This window comes from Callionymus lyra, chromosome 17 (assembly GCF_982586985.1).
Source record: "Callionymus lyra chromosome 17, fCalLyr1.hap1.1, whole genome shotgun sequence".
NCBI classification, from domain to species: domain Eukaryota; kingdom Metazoa; phylum Chordata; class Actinopteri; order Syngnathiformes; family Callionymidae; genus Callionymus; species Callionymus lyra.
Genome location: NC_141834.1, coordinates 5835215 through 5851071, shown reverse-complemented (window position 1 = coordinate 5851071; position 15857 = coordinate 5835215). Strand labels below are relative to the sequence as shown.

Here is a 15857-nt window from a genome sequence, read left to right as displayed (position 1 = left end):
TCACCACGTCATCAGATCCCGAGTTTTCTCCAGCACCTCCATGGACTCTCCTACACTCTCCTCTTTTTTTTTCTCACTATAATTTCCCTCACTCCTCTCCTTATCCATCCGTCTACCCCCCCATCCTTCCTCCCAGCCGGTCAAAGCGGCAGGCCGTCAACAATGAGTCAGGTTCCGCTCGAGGTTTCTGCCTTCTAAAAGGAAGTTTTCCTCGCCATAGCTCACTGTACAGCTCACTGTTTGCAATTGCTGGGATCTATTTTTCCTTAATCAACTATAGTCTTATTTCAACTGTATAGTGTCTTGAGATAACTTTGTTATGATAAGACACTTTAAATAAAATTGAATTGAATTGAACAACAGAAATACCTTAGACATTGAGTTTGACACCCCGTTTCACCATCAAAGGTCACGTCACACGTGTTTTTTTTGAAGTGGAAACACCACCACCTGTCGTAAGAGACCAGTACTGCAAGTAAGTGCTCACCTTGACTCTATCATGCAAAGCAAAAAAAATAAATAAATAAATAAAAAAGATAAAACGCGATTGTATTATACTCAAATTCAGATTTACAAGACAATAAATGACTAATCATGTCAGGATTTAAATAAACTTTATTGAGACTATATATTTTTCCTTTAAAACATATACATTTGTTAATGAAATTGAATGGAAACAAAAGTTAGGACAATTGTTGACATCAGTCTGTGGAACATTTAAGAAAATACATCAAATACCGACAACTTTCAGGTCAATTATTCATTAGAACTCAATGTGGTGAAAAATGTTTCTTCCAACAGCATTAATGGCAATCGTGTGAATACAATCCGAGCGCTCATTTGCTCGACTCGTAAAGCTGCAGGTCCAGCTTGACCCAAACCTCTCCAGTGGGGACCTCGTGCAGGAGGAGATGACGGTTTGCGGCACCTTTGAGCTCCATCTCCTTCTTAATGGTCGCCACGGGAACCTCGGTACGACCAAGAAAATCTGCAAGATCAGATGCGATACTCAGACTCTTGTGTTCCCTTATATCACTGGAGAACTATCCATAAATCACTAAATACTATCTTAACAAATGCTCTTGTTTCTACCGACCATCAGGCGAGAACTGGTCTTTCTCGAACACGGTGATACACAGGATGTCCTGGTACAGGTCTTTGACGAAGAACTGGCAGTTGAAGTTCCACTTGGGGTTCAGAGTGTCGTTGATGGGCCGAGAGGTGTAGCATTGCGCCCCCATGGTCAGCTCGCAGTACGGATTGCTCTTCCCTGCAGAGAGAAAAGATTCTCCATCGTGATCAGAACAGAACCAGCTGCAGCAGGTAAGAGAGTCGAACCGTTGGGTTTGCAGGCTTTCAGCTCCTTCGCCTCAGAGACTGTCACCAGCAGTCTGCCGATCCCGCTTGTTTTAAGGGAGCGAGCTGAAACACAGAAAGGTCGAAGGTCATTTATGTTAAGCTGCATTAGAGCGTTATGCTGCATTTAAAAGCATAGCACAGAAAACATTTTTTAAATTTGTCTACACAAACTGTTTAAAAGGTTAAATAGCAAATTTCACCATATGTTTTTCCCTTTCCAGTTTTGAGGTTTTTATTTGGCTGGGCGGCAAAGCATTATGGGAGCAATTCAGGTCAATGTCACTGAGAGTGATGGCATATCATATGCAATATTGAGTTGTACGTTCAAATAAATGTTTAAAAATCACCTTGACCCAAAAATAACACAAGGTATACCACAAACATATTTGTTTTCGTGCCTCTGGGTCACCTTGACCCTGAGATAACACAAGGTATACCACAAACACATTTGTTTTCGTGCCTTTGGGTCACCTTGACCCAAAAATTACACAAAGGATACCACAAACACGTTTGTTTTCGTGCCTCTGATGTTATACATATTTTTTGTAGTAAGATGTTAAATAAATGCAAATTATAGAATCAATAGTCTTGATCATACTATGAATCAAAAGAATGGAGATTTTTGCTGGTCCTGCTCAGCCCTTAACCACATGAATGCTCCAGACAGGAACAAACTCGTCTGTATTAGTTGACTGCAAAAATAGCGTTTGCCGCCCTCTTGTGGCCACAACATGAACAACAGCAACAATGACGGGAGCGACACATTACTTGATTTTTTTATTTGTATTACCTTGATAAGCCTTTTCTCGCTTCTTCTTCTCGGTCTCAATGAAATGTTCTGATGCTGCTTTGATCTTCTGGACCCATGCCGCCCTGAACAAGAGTCAACAAATCACACACTTACTTACTTACTTACAAACGCACACGTGACCTCGGGTTTTTAAGCGTGTACCTCTCATTTAAAGTGTCAGTCTTCAGCGTGTAAACACGGTCGATGTGCGACACGTGGAATATGGGCTCATCGCTGGAAGGATCCGGAGGCATCTTCACCAGAACCTCGTTCAGAAACAGCGGCTGCAAGGAGACAACACAGAAGATCAGATCAGATGATGTTTCGAGTGAAGGGAAGGAAAGCGGACGTACAGTCTTGTACATCTTCAGCGTGATGTTGGTCTTGAGGCTGAACAGTTTGTCGGAGGAGGAGAAGGACTTGGTGCCGTGTGTGAGCAGCAGGAAGTCGCTGAAGAGAAAAGCCCACAGTTCCCGGCTGCTCTTGGTCTTGTACAGGCGGCCGCTGTGCAGCAGCTTACGAGGCCCGAGGCAGTTGGTCAGCGAGTTGAAGACCAAGTGCTGGGAGAGGAAAACATGAAAAGCTTCAAAAACACCTGAATAATGACGGTTTTGATGGACGAGCTCGTGGTGAAATCACCTCGATGGCGCCGTCGCACTGCACGTGACTCTGGATCCACTCCAGCCGGTCCGAGTTCTCCTTCTCCCGCACGCCCTCGTTGACCTGCGAGCAGAGCTCCTCGGCTCGCTCCAGGGCTTCCCTGAGGAGGACGTGGTCGGCGTGGTCGTCCGGCGTGTGCTCCAGGATCTGAACGGGAGGAACATGATGATCTCACGGGGAGGACGAGGATGGAAAAGCTTGTGTGCTCAACGTACATTTTTAATGAGGAGTGGGTAGCGCGTGATCCTCTGCATGGGCTTGAGGAGGAAGCTGGAGAGTGGCATTCCCTTGCAGCGGTAGTTGGTGGCGATCTTCTGCTGGGACAAACGGGAAACCATGTTTTTCTCCACTTAGCGCTGTAGGACCACCTTCACTCTCTGACCTTGAGAAAGTCCTTGAAATCGGGCTGGTTGTGCGTCCTGCTCTGCAGCAGTGCGGCAGCGTTGAGCTGGCAGGAGCAGAAGCTAATGTAGGGCTGCATGTGGGCCAGCTCGGAGGCCAGCAGATCCCCGATCAGTTGCACCGGCATGTTGTCTCCACCGGTCTTTTTACGCACTCTGAGGGCTCTGAGCAGAAGAGAAGGTCTTCCTCAACAAACCTCATGACATCTTCACATCATCTCATTTGTTTCCTACGAGGAATCTTTCTCGTGGGAAAAGATTAAACTAGAGAAACGTTGAACGAAGAATGTTAAACGGGTAAAAGATGGACAAGTAGAGAAAAGTAAAGGATCAAAAAGATGAATAGGAGGATGAAGAAGATAAAAGGACAAGATAGACTACAAAAAGGTAGTCTGATGATGTAGTGATGATGAAGAAAAACAAGGCGCAAGATGAAGATGGAAAAAAAAGGAAAGGGAAAGGAAGAGCAACAAAAGTAGAAGAACATGATAAAATGAAAAGGGAAGAAGAAAGATGAAGAAGATAAAGAAAAAAGTACCAAAATTCAAAAGAAGAAGGGGGAAAAAATAAGGGAAGGAAAAAGAGTAGATGAAGAAAAATGCAAGACCAGGTAGAATCATTTGAAGAAAAATATGGATGTAAAGAAGATGACAAAGACGTTGAAGAAGAAGTGAAATAACGAGGAAAAAAGATGAAGTCAACGAAGTAGAACATGAGAAAGAAGAAGATGCAAAAAAAATGATAAAAAGAGAAGATGAGGAAAATAATAAATCAGAAGACAAAGAATATAACGAAGAGAAAGAACAGAATGTGGGAAGAAGATGAAGAAAAGATGAAGCAAGAGCAAGTAGAAGAACATGAAGAAAAATAAAAATAAGTGAAAGAGGGAACTTAAGAAGAAAGAAAGAAAGAAAGATGGGGTCAAAGAACACGAAAGATATGATGAAGAAAAGATAAGACAGAAGTCTGGAAAAACAAAAAGATGAAGAAAAAGTGTTTTCATGATAAGTTTATCTCAATCTGATCTTGAACTCACAAAGTTACGACCACTAGTGGTCAGTGAAGGCATCACATATCACAGGAAACCCTTCAGCGACCAGAGAGGATCTGAACGTACTTGAGCAGTTTGCTGTTGCACACGATGAGTTCCCTCCAGTTGACGAAGATCACGTCCATCTCTGCTTCTGTCAGTCGTCCGGACTCAGACATGGGCTTGTAGAACACCTGAGGAGAACATCTCTCATGTCTCTGGTTTCCATCTCTTCACACCATGAGATACTCCAGCTAACAGGTACGAGTCACTACTATTACTAACAGCATTTAACATGATTTCAAACCTCACTGATGGTTTAGTTACTGAGGTTAAGCTGCTCATGACTTTACTCTCAACTGAGAACCAGTTTTCAGGATAACTTAGCCTTGGTTTTGTCTGTCAGTTTTATTATTGGTTAAAATGTCCATTGACAGCCTGTTTTTGTTTTTGTAGTATTATTAAGAGACTTTTGTTCTGTGAGTATTATTTTGGGGTACATTTCTTTCCATTTCAACAGACTAATTTTTGTTCTGCGAGTATTATTTTGGAGTACATTTCTTTCCATTGCAACAGACTACGTTTTGTTCTTTGAGTATTATTTTGGGGAACATTTCTTTCCATTGCAACAGACTACGTTTTGTTCTGCTAGTATTATTTTGGGGTACATTTCTTTCCATTATGACCGATTGAGTTTTGTTCTGTGGGTATTATTTTGGGGAACATTTCTTTCCATTGCAACAGACTACATTTTGTTCTGCAAGTATTATTTTGGGGTACATTTCTTTCCATTGCAACAGACTACGTTTTGTTCTGCGAGTATTATTTTGGGGTACATTTCTTTACATTACGACAGATTGAGTTTTGTTCTGTGGGTATTATTTTGGGGTAAATTTCTTTCCATTACGACAGATTGAGTTTTGTTCTGTGGGTATTATTTTGGGGTACATTTCTTTCCATTACGACAGATTGAGTTTTGTTCTGTGAGTATTATTTTGGGGTACATTTCTTTCCGTTACGAAAGATTGAGTTCTGTTCTGTGAGTATTATTTTGGGGTACATTTCTTTCCATTACGACAGATTGAGTTTTGTTCTGTGAGTATTATTTTGGGGTAAATTTCTTTCCATTACGACAGATTGAGTTTTGTTCTGTGGGTATTATTTTGGGGTACATTTCTTTCCATTACGACAGATTGAGTTTTGTTCTGTGAGTATTATTTTGGGGTACATTTCTTTCCGTTACGACAGATTGAGTTTTGTTCTGTGAGTATTATTTTGGGGTAAATTTCTTTCCATTACGACAGATTGAGTTTTGTTCTGTGGGTATTATTTTGGGGTACATTTCTTTCCATTACGACAGATTGAGTTTTGTTCTGTGAGTATTATTTTGGGGTACATTTCTTTCCGTTACGACAGATTGAGTTCTGTTCTGTGAGTATTATTTTGGGGTACATTTCTTTCCATTACGACAGATTGAGTTTTGTTCTGTGGGTATTATTTTGGGGTACATTTCCTTGCATTATAAGAGACTTTGTTTTGTTCTGCGAGTATTATTTTGGGGTACATTTCTTTCCATTGCAACATACTTTTTTGTTCTACCATTATTATTTTCTTGCCTATTCCCCTCTCTCCCCATATAACTTCACTTGCTTTGTTCTGTCCTGATTATTTTGAGGCAATTTATTGTCTCTTGCAACAGACTTCTCCTTCATCCTCTTGTATGTCTAAGAACATGTTAAAAAAGTGTGACGGTAAAAGTAGAATTTCACAGTCATAGTGTCGACTGATCACCTCCAGCACCAGCTCCAGATCCTCCACGTACGTCTCCTCCGTCTGGATGAGCTCGTGGATGTAACCTTGTCTCTTCCTCTCCTGAGGGGTCATCGTGTCCAGCGTCATCAAGTCGGCACACCCTACCTCACACACACACACACACACATGCATTAACACACACCGACAGAAGAACCCGCCGGAAGGGCGTCACACAAAACCACACCAGAGACCGTGTTAAAATCTCCCTTTATTGTCCATGTAGTGGTTGTTATGTACACTTGATGCTCAGAGCTGCAGCTAACGGCGCCTCTGGTGCTCAGTGTTGCATAGTGAACGGTGAACAACGACTGGACGACAACAGTGCCTTGCTTTCGTTGACTGCTGCACAGCTGGTGACAGTGATCAGGACGACACAAGACGGATCAGATCGCAGCCGAGCGAGGCATTGGATTAGCAGCAGTTAGATCGACGAAGCAACAGTTTACAGTCTGTGTATCATTTCAGTTTCTTCATACATTCACTGGGAACGACTTCAAATGGGATTTGTTGTCAATTGACGTGAGCTTTAAAGAGCTTTTAAGTGCTTCCATCAACTTAGAAATATAGCTCCTGTTCACAAAATATATGATATTTTACATCATTTCCATAAAATAATCTCATTTAAGCACTGATACACAAACTATAAACATTGGTCCAATGAAGTTAGTGCAATGATACCTACTCCTGTTACTCTAAAGAATATTGTTTCTTATTGTTGACTACAGCAAACCAAACTTTATTGGGTGAGCAAGAGCTGCCTTTCTCACGTCAGAGAAACACTTGAGCGGAGAACAGAGTGAGAAATAAAAGAGAAACCTCTACATATTGAAGTCAAAATGATGAAAATAATGACAGAGGAGATCACAGTTCTAATCAAGAGAGAAAGTGCAGTTCTGGGCCGTGGCTGCCAAAATGCTGGGGTGCTTCTGGGTGCAGCCAGAAGGGGTGAGGAGGAAGAGGAGGAAGAGGAAGGGGGGAGAGAGGAAAGCCAGCGTTACTGTCCTACAGAGGAGAGAGAAAAATGAGGCGGAGGAGAGGGAAGGATGAGAGAGGTGAAGGACAGATGGAGAGACATTAATAAAAGCAGGAATATTAATGCTGGACATGCACTTGCATTAACAATGTTGTTACTGATCAGCCGAGCAGAGGGACCTACTTAAACATCTCAGGTTTCTTCATGTCGTGTCTTCATCACGACCAAACTTTCATGATCCTTCGGATCATCTTGGACTACATTTAACGGCAGATATAGTCAACGCCTTTGTTTGCATTTATGTGGTTCTTTTGAGGATAACATGTAGCGAACAAACTTATTTTTAACTGTTCATAACTAGTTCTACTCTAACTTGTTAAACTTTGTATTTTATCAACATTATTAAGGTCATATCCTTTCAACCTTTATTAGAAAAACATAACATTACTTAAATGTTTATCAAATAATAAATAATTTGGCTTATTAACTTTATTTGGATTTCTTTTTTTTTAAATGGATCTACGTCTTTTCTTTCTTTGGCTCGATTAAGCTGCGGAACAGGCATAAATAATAATAAATAACTTATACTTTTATCCTCACAAACATCAACATACTATTTAGGGCCTGATTTAACTAATGGAATTCATTCACAATTTTTTAGGAATTAATGGGCTAAGTAGGTACTAATAACATACAATACAATAACTAAAAAAAGTGAATATATACATTGATATTGAAACGTATTAAGTCATTTAAAACATTTTTTTAGTCTTTTTGTTAAGAAGAATGAAATGGTTATAATCTAAGGTTAAACTAAACAGTAAGAATACGAGCAACTACTACCGGTAACTGTTTCTACCAAAGTGTGGCTACATTTTGATGCAGCGTCAGTTTTCATTAAAACTCAAGGTTTTGTGCAAATATATGAGGTGATCTAAAGACACAAGTGATGCTTAAACCATTGTAGCCACGTGTTAGGAGAGACGAGATATTGAAGTTTAATCTGGATTTTACTCAGTTAGCTTAGCTCTTACAGTTAGCATTAGTGCTACGCAGACCAACACTTTCACTTCACCATTTTTATGACTAAGATTGTACAGCTTGTAATTATATTGTGAAATTTAAGATCAGTTTTTTAAATCATTTGATTATAGAATTATAAATATTTCGCACATTCAACTGAAATTATTTTCAACATGACAGTTGCAGTGCTTCACCATATGTGAGCCCGTGAAACACTTACCCCAAGGTCCCCCTTTTTTAAAACACAATAACAAACAAACAAACAGTGATTTCAGTTAAAATACAAACCATAAACAGATGGTATTAAAATGTTTCAACATGTGAATGTTCAAATTTGTAAAAGAAATCAAAGAAATATTATAAAGGTAATGAGGAATTATGTAAAAGTATAATTTTGTTTTAGATTTGTGTTGAACTTTTTGCCAAAACTGGATTGTATGATTATCAAAAAGGAACTTCTCCATGTGGTTAACAAAGTACTATCTATCGATTCCTTTATCGACTCTCTTTTGTCAATGTGTACAGTTGGATTTTGAATCAAAACTATTCTAGGAGTATCTATTCAACTTCAATGTGGACTCAAAATCCAAGTTTTGGCAAATTAACGTTTGGGTTATAATTATTTGTGATCGATTTTCTCTACACAGTAGAGGTGATGGTATTTTGTAACTAAAAAATCAAATCATAGAATGGGTTTAGTCTTCATGGATTCAGCATCATGTCAAACTCTGGCTAAAAAGTAATACATTGTGACTTCATTATGTGATAAATGCTTCCACTCACTCTCATGTACTACATTGAACAAGTAGTTAATGTATACAAAAAATGCATCAGAAATAGTTTCATATAGTAATATAATTTTATTAATTTTAATTTTGCAATTATTGACTGAAACATAATTTAACAGATAAGTAAAACAAATAAAATACAGTGTATTTAGTTTATATTATTAAAAAAAAAGATGTTATATGTTTAATGATGTATAAGGTATGTTACTAAAGTCACAGTTTCATTAGATTTTTATCCTGATCTTGTATATATACTTTGTTATTCAAACAAATTACGAGGTACCTGAACGCACCAGTCGGTGTATTTAAAGGAGCAGCATATTTCAAATACATTCTGAAGTCTACAAGTATTACTTTCAGTGATTTGTACATAATGCAAAGTTGACTGGTGTTCATGGTCACCCGTGATTCTTCAATGAAAAACTCTTACCGTTGTCAGATCTGGGTAAAGACTCTACTGTACCTGAAGTAAACCAAGTCAGCCAATCAGAAGACATTTGTGTTTATGCTCTACTTTTGAGAACCGCATTAAGAATAATACATTAGAAAGGTTGACTCACATTTCTGGCTGGGGTCACACTCTGTGGTCATTTTCACGTAGTTTGTGGGGAGCAGACCCGTGACCCCGTTAGTTTCTCCTTTCCACCAATCAGAGTTGGTCTTGTCCAGGACGTTGATCAGCTGACCCTTGGAGAAGCTCAGCTCATCCTGATTGGCAGCCGTGTAGTCGTACATCGCTATAACCTGACACACTGACACCAGAGGAAGAAAACATGTTTTTGGTTTTATTCAGTGGGAAATATGTTGTTTTTTAAATATATTTAGAATTTCTTATGTAGGATCTGTGACATTCACCTGGCAGAGGGGAGGGCGACAACTTGCTGCTGGAGGGGCCGAGGAGCTTGACGTGGGAGGAATGGAGCCAGCCTCGCTGCCGCTTCTTACCGCGGGCCTGGAGCAAAGACAAAGAAGGTAAACAACAACAACAACAACATAACACTAAAGTGCACCATTGGTCAATGACTCGCTTGGTTCTCACTGCTTTTGTTTCCTACATTAAGCAGAACAATAATTTAAATGTATTTCTGCAAATCTCAACTTGATGAACAAATTACCTACTTTCACATAAATGTGAACTATTTGTTGTATTTATATTAAATTTATCTTTAAATTAGCCTAGTGACAATACACAAATATTGTTTCTGGCTCTTCCCAGTGTCAGTACAGAGGAACGGCAAAGTTATAGAACCCCAAAACATATGTATTTGTTTAGAAAACGAGATAAATGCTCTTGTTGTGTTGGTTTCATCGTCTTCATGGTGACTTAAATATAAATGGGTACCATAATGGGTCCATTGGCAAGAATCTGGAGATATGATGCTTATCATGCTACATGGCAACGATACCATATATTTTGATATATTGACCCGTGGAATTTAAAGATTGCACGAGTCTTGGCGAAAATGTAACTGCAGATGCAGTTTATTTGTAAAGTAATCAAATAAAAACAAACTATAATAAAAAATAATTTACTACAAAATAATAATAATAAAAGTATACAGTGCTGTTGAATATCAATAAGGTATTGTAAAAAAGTGTAGTGATATTTTGTTTCACCTCTACTAAAAGTTACATATTGTGTTTAAAAACAAGTACGATTTTTGTTTAAAAACTTCAGTAATAAACCCATTTATACATATTTAAAGCTATTAATAAAAATAAATAAAGAACTTTCAAATTAAGTGTGTAGATCCCAGGTTCATTTATTAGATACTCTTCATTTATTAACACATCTGGTTATAAACATACATTAGAGGAAAGATTCAACTGTTTTGTTATAGCTCTGTATTGTCACTTGTTTAATAGCTGGTCACCTGACTTATTATTCGAGAAAATAATAAATCCAAAAATTTTAGATCTGACCTGCAGTTCCCCGAGCCACCAGCCGGTGGAGTTCTTGGCCAGCACCACGACGAGTTGCCCCGGAGACAAATGCAGTTGATGCATCTTGGGAGGTGAGCTGGTGATGGCCTGAGCGATCTCTGTGGACCGAACAGAGTCAAAGATCTGTGTGTGGATTCTAAAAATGAGCGTGTTCTCACCAGGCTTCTTGACCAGACCCCCGGGTCTCGAGGTCTGACGGCGACAACATAAAAACAGGTGTTATTACGACACAACGACTCTGACGGTCACTTCCTCTCACCTCCGGCTCCACCGGTCTGACGTAGTTGGAGGGAAACACGCCGGCTTTGTCCCCGATGCAGCCTCGCCACCACTCTCCGTCTCGCTCGGTCACCATGACGACGTCCCCCTCAACAAATGTCAGATCACCTGCTTCCGGGCTCTCATACGTGTACAGAGCCACGTACTCTGTTTGGTTCGTAGGAAGAAGGATTTGAATTTGATTCTGTATGAACCCGAAGAGGATTCAACTCTCACCTTCCAGCTGGACAAAGTCAGACGAGTCTAACGTCTCTAAGCTGGAGAAAGAAAAATGATGTTAGATTTGCGTCTCAGTGTGTGTTTGTGTGTGTGTTGTCATTACTCTGCAGTGCCACCGGGCTCCACGCTGACGTAGCTCTTGGGAAACCACCCCAGGGCGCCGTTGAGCTGCCCGAGCCACCAGTCGTCCCTCTGCTGCAGCACGCTGACCACGTCGCCCTGCGAGAAGCTCAGCAGCGAACTGATGCCGTCGCCCTCGCTGACGGGGAAGCTGAGCTGGACCTCCGAGGCGGGAGACCAGGGGGACACGGCTCGAGCCAGCAGAGGAGAGGGAAACTGACGATGACAAAGCATCATCATATCATTTACTACAGATTTTCATGATAACTGTGAAACTTCTCAGATGTTTTAGGGTGGTATGCATGTATTTATGATTCTGTGTTGGGGTGTTTTGTATTTTGTTCTGTTGTTGCACAAGTCTTTATGCTGGGGTGGTATTTCTATATGGCTCTGAGATAGGGTTGTGAACATGTTTCATGTGTGTGTTTCTATTTTCGGGTAGGTTGCGTATACTTTTCTGTGTTGGAGGGTTGTGCGTATTTGGTGTTTGCATACATGTTTCAGTATAGGCTGGTATACATGTGTTTTTTAATCTGTGTAGAGTTGGTCTGTATGTTTCGGTTTCCGTGTTGGGGTGGTGTTTATGTCTTGGGGTGTTCTATTAGTCTTTATGTTTGAGTGGTATATGTCCTTTTGGTTCAGAGCTTGGGCAGTGTGTGTATCTATGTTTCTGTGTTGAGGCGATGCATGTTTTTCTAGTTTGGGTTGGTGTGTTCCACTGATGGAGTTATGTTTGTATGGCCATTCTTAATTGGTAATGTATGTGTGTGAGATTATTTATTCTGTGTTGGGGTGGTGTTTGAGTTTTTGATTCTGTGTCGGGGTGGTGTTTGAGTTTTTGATTCTGTGTCTGGGTGGTGTTTGAGAGTTTTATGATTCTGTGATGGGGTGGTGTGTGAGTTTTTGATTCTGTGTTGGGGTGGTGTGTGAGAGTGTAATGATTCTGTGATGGTGTGGTGTGTGAGTTTTTGATTCTGTGTTGGGGTGGTGTGTGAGAGTGTAATGATTCTGTGATGGGGTGGTGTGTGAGTTTTTGATTCTGTGTTGGGGTGGTGTGTGAGAGTGTAATGATTCTGTGATGGGGTGGTGTGTGAGTTTTTGATTCTGTGTTGGGGTGGTGTGTGAGAGTGTAATGATTCTGTGATGGGGTGGTGTGTGAGTTTTTGATTCTGTGTTGGGGTGGTGTGTGAGAGTGTAATGATTCTGTGATGGGGTGGTGTGTGAGTTTTTGATTCTGTGTTGGGGTGGTGTGTGAGAGTGTAATGATTCTGTGATGGGGTGGTGTGTGAGTTTTTGATTCTGTGTTGGGGTGGTGTGTGAGAGTGTTATGATTCTGTGATGGGGTGGTGTGTGAGTTTTTGATTCTGTGTTGGGGTGGTGTGTGAGAGTGTTATGATTCTGTGATGGGGTGGTGGGTGAGTTTTTGATTCTGTGTTGGGGTGGTGAGTGAGAGTTTTTGATTCTGTGTTGGGATGGTGTGTGAGTTTTTGATTCTGTGTCTGGGTGGTGTTTGAGTTTATGATTCTGTGTTGGGGTGGTGTTTGAGTTTATGATTCTGTGTTGGGGTGGTGTTTGAGTTTTTGATTCTGTGTCGGGGTGGTATGTGTGTGTTTTGCTTTCATTTATTTTATTTCTGAGGAAACGCCTCATGACAAATTAAAAGTGGCTTCTTGATCCACCAGTGGAGAACCCCTGATTCAGCAAATATATACATTCAAAGATTCCCTCTAGATTACGTACAGAGAGGACTTTTGAACAGATACTAGGTCAGATATAGGTCACTCAAAACAAGTCGTGTCCAGGTTACTACTCACCACTGACGGTTCTGACTGGACAGTAAAGCTTCCGTCAATCGTTGACTCTCCATCAGTGACCCTAGAAAATAAGGTGATCAGAGAAATGTTGTGAAAGTTTTAACTCTGAGAAGGAATCCTGTGTTACCCTGTGATCAGGAGCTGGGGTGGACCACAAGGTTCTCCCAGTGAAGGTGGGGCGGCGTCAGTGGAGTTGGGGGTCTGACATTTCTCTGCGTAACTTTGAGGGAACCAGCCCTTGTTGCCACGGTAACTTCCACATAACCACCCCGGTTCGCCGACACTCTGCTCATCCACCTGCATTAATGTTTTAAAGTTTAACAAATAATATGACACACAATGATCTGTGGTGATATTTGTTTGTGTGCATGTGTTGGGGTGGTATATGTATGTGTGTTTTTGTGTTGGGCTGGTATATAAATAAGTGTTATTATATTGGGGTCATATATTCATGTGGGTTTTGTGTTAAGGTGGTATATGTATGTGTTGGGCTGGTATAAAAATGTGTGTTACTATATTGGGGTGATATATTCATGTGTATTTTGTGTTGAGGTGATATATGTATGTGTTTTTGTGTTGGGGTGGTATATGTTTTTGTGTTTGGTAGATATATGTTTTTGGGTTTGGGTGGTAAATGTTTTTGTGCTGGGGTGGTATATGCTTTTGTGTTCGGGTAGTATATGTTTTTTGTGTTGGGGTAGTATATGTTTTTGTGCTGAGGTAGTATATGTTTCTGCGTTGGGCTGGTATATGCTTTTATGTTGGGCTGGTATATGTTTGTGTGTTACTATATTGCGGTGATATATTCACGTTTTGTGCTGGGGTGGTATATGCTTTACGTTGGGGTAGTATATGTTTTTTGTGTCGGGGTAGTATATGTTTTTTGTGTTGGGCTGGTATATGTTTTTATGTTGGGCTGGTACATGAATGTGTCTTACTATATTGGGGTGATATAATTACGTGTTTTTTGTGCTTGGGTGGTATATGTTTTTGTGCTGCGGTAGCATATGTTTTTTGTGTTGGTCTATGTTTTTGTGCTGGGGTAGTATATGTTTTTGTGCTGGGGTAGTATACGTTTTTGAGTTGGGGTTGTATATGTTTTTGAGTTGGGGTGGTATATGTTTTTATGCTGGGGTGGTATATGTTTTTATGCTGGGGTGGTATATGTTTTTGTACTGGGGTGGTATATGTTTGTCGTACCTCTATCACACAGTTGGCATCAATGCTCAGCTCGTCCTTGTTTCGAGCCACAAAAGCATACAAAGCTCTGTAGGTGGTGTGTCTGCTGTTCAGCTGAGGAAACAAGACCAGCTGCTGTAGCCTTGTTTCAATGGCTTCCTTCTTCTTTTTCTCTTCCTCCTCCTCTTTGTTTCTTCTTCTGGCCTCCTCTTCTTCTTCCTCCTCCCTCCTCTTCCTCTCCTCCAGCTCCTGCAGCTCTCTCCTCCTCCTCTCCTCCTCCTGAGCTTTCTCCTGAGCCGCCCGGAGTCGAGCCTGAGCCTCTCGCTCCTCCTCCTCCCTCTGACGGGCCCTCTGCTCCTCCTGCAGCCTCCTCTGTCGCGCCTCCTCCTCCTCCTTCTCCCTCTGCTCCTGCTCCCTCCTCTCCTGCTCCCTCTGCTCCTGCTCCCTCCTCTCCTGCTCCCTCCTCTCCTGCTCCAACTTGGCCAGCCTGCACAGAAGACATCCACAATATTTTCTCCTCACCTGACGTTTTCCTCCGACACACTTACCTCGCCGCCTCCTCTTCCTCCCTCCTCCTCCTCTCCCTCTCCTCCTCCCGGAGCTTCTGCAGCTCCCTCACTTTCTCCTCCTTCACTCTGTACAGGTCGTCCAGCACCGACTGCTGCTTCAGCTGCTTCTCCCTCAGCTCCTGACGCAACACAAGTCATGATGAAGCTCTGCAGCTCACTTGCAGCACATCGACGAGGAGGATGAAGATGAGTGTGCGACACGTTCAACACCGTCATGGTTTCAAAAAAAAGAACTACACAAATGGTGAGCGGGGGCAGAAAAACAGGAGGAGAGATTACGCAGCACGAGATGAAGGGGTGAGAGGAGGGAGGATAACCTTGATGAGGAGGAAGAGGCGGCTGAGACAGGCCAGCAGGGACAGAAGCGCTCGCAGCACACAGTCATCCATCTCTCCCAGCTAGCCAGGGGGTTAAGAGGAACAGTGATGGAGGGAAGAAAGAGTGCAGTATTGTGAAGAAGAAGAGGGGGAAACATCCGTTGTTGCAGGAAGAAAAAGAAGAAAGAGAAGAAGGGGTTAATGATATTAAAGTTGTAGAAATAGGGAGTTAATAAAAGGGAGATAATTTCAAGTCATTAGGAAAGAGAATCAATGTCAGGTCTGATGTAAGTAAGTAAGTAAGTAATTTTTATTTATAGAGCGCTTTTCCAGACCAGGGTCACAAAGCGCTTAAACAATCAAAACAATACTCAATAAAGTATAAACCTTACAGGTCAAGATGAGGTCAGTTCTTTGTTAATGTGACTAAAACAAAACTTGCTATATTTGCTGTGGTTGTGTGTCTTAGTGTATAGTTTCTGACTTTGGGTGCTGTTTGTTGGTTAAGTGTGTGTGTTTGTGCTTCTGTATTGCAGTGGTGTGTGATTCCGTGTCGTCATGATAGTGTTCGTGATTTTGT

At 41.2% G+C, this 15857-nt stretch overlaps 1 protein-coding gene across 4 annotated transcripts in view; it reads right to left on the bottom strand.

Moving 5' to 3' along the window:
- Window positions 1-597: 597 nt before the first annotated feature.
- The window catches only part of itsn2a (intersectin 2a), a 45770-nt gene continuing 30510 nt past the window's right edge, over window positions 598-15857 (bottom strand). Inside the window, exons 17-40 of one of the 4 annotated variants that reach the window (XM_087779142.1) lie at window positions 15278-15358; window positions 14940-15079; window positions 14413-14878; window positions 13340-13509; window positions 13213-13273; window positions 11382-11614; window positions 11276-11316; window positions 11040-11206; window positions 10939-10972; window positions 10760-10878; window positions 9692-9788; window positions 9397-9588; window positions 9267-9299; window positions 6032-6153; window positions 4328-4434; window positions 3192-3375; window positions 3025-3123; window positions 2789-2956; window positions 2503-2709; window positions 2312-2433; window positions 2150-2232; window positions 1339-1422; window positions 1097-1270; window positions 598-988 (exon numbers count right to left, since the gene is read on the bottom strand). In XM_087779142.1, the coding sequence (XP_087635268.1) occupies window positions 837-988; window positions 1097-1270; window positions 1339-1422; window positions 2150-2232; window positions 2312-2433; window positions 2503-2709; window positions 2789-2956; window positions 3025-3123; window positions 3192-3375; window positions 4328-4434; window positions 6032-6153; window positions 9267-9299; window positions 9397-9588; window positions 9692-9788; window positions 10760-10878; window positions 10939-10972; window positions 11040-11206; window positions 11276-11316; window positions 11382-11614; window positions 13213-13273; window positions 13340-13509; window positions 14413-14878; window positions 14940-15079; window positions 15278-15358 (3336 nt within the window). In that variant the 3' untranslated portion in view covers window positions 598-836. The remainder of the gene's footprint in view (window positions 989-1096; window positions 1271-1338; window positions 1423-2149; window positions 2233-2311; window positions 2434-2502; window positions 2710-2788; window positions 2957-3024; window positions 3124-3191; window positions 3376-4327; window positions 4435-6031; window positions 6154-9266; window positions 9300-9396; window positions 9589-9691; window positions 9789-10759; window positions 10879-10938; window positions 10973-11039; window positions 11207-11275; window positions 11317-11381; window positions 11615-13212; window positions 13274-13339; window positions 13510-14412; window positions 14879-14939; window positions 15080-15277; window positions 15359-15857) is intronic. The other 3 variants (XM_087779144.1, XM_087779145.1, XM_087779146.1) reach the window with 3 other exon arrangements.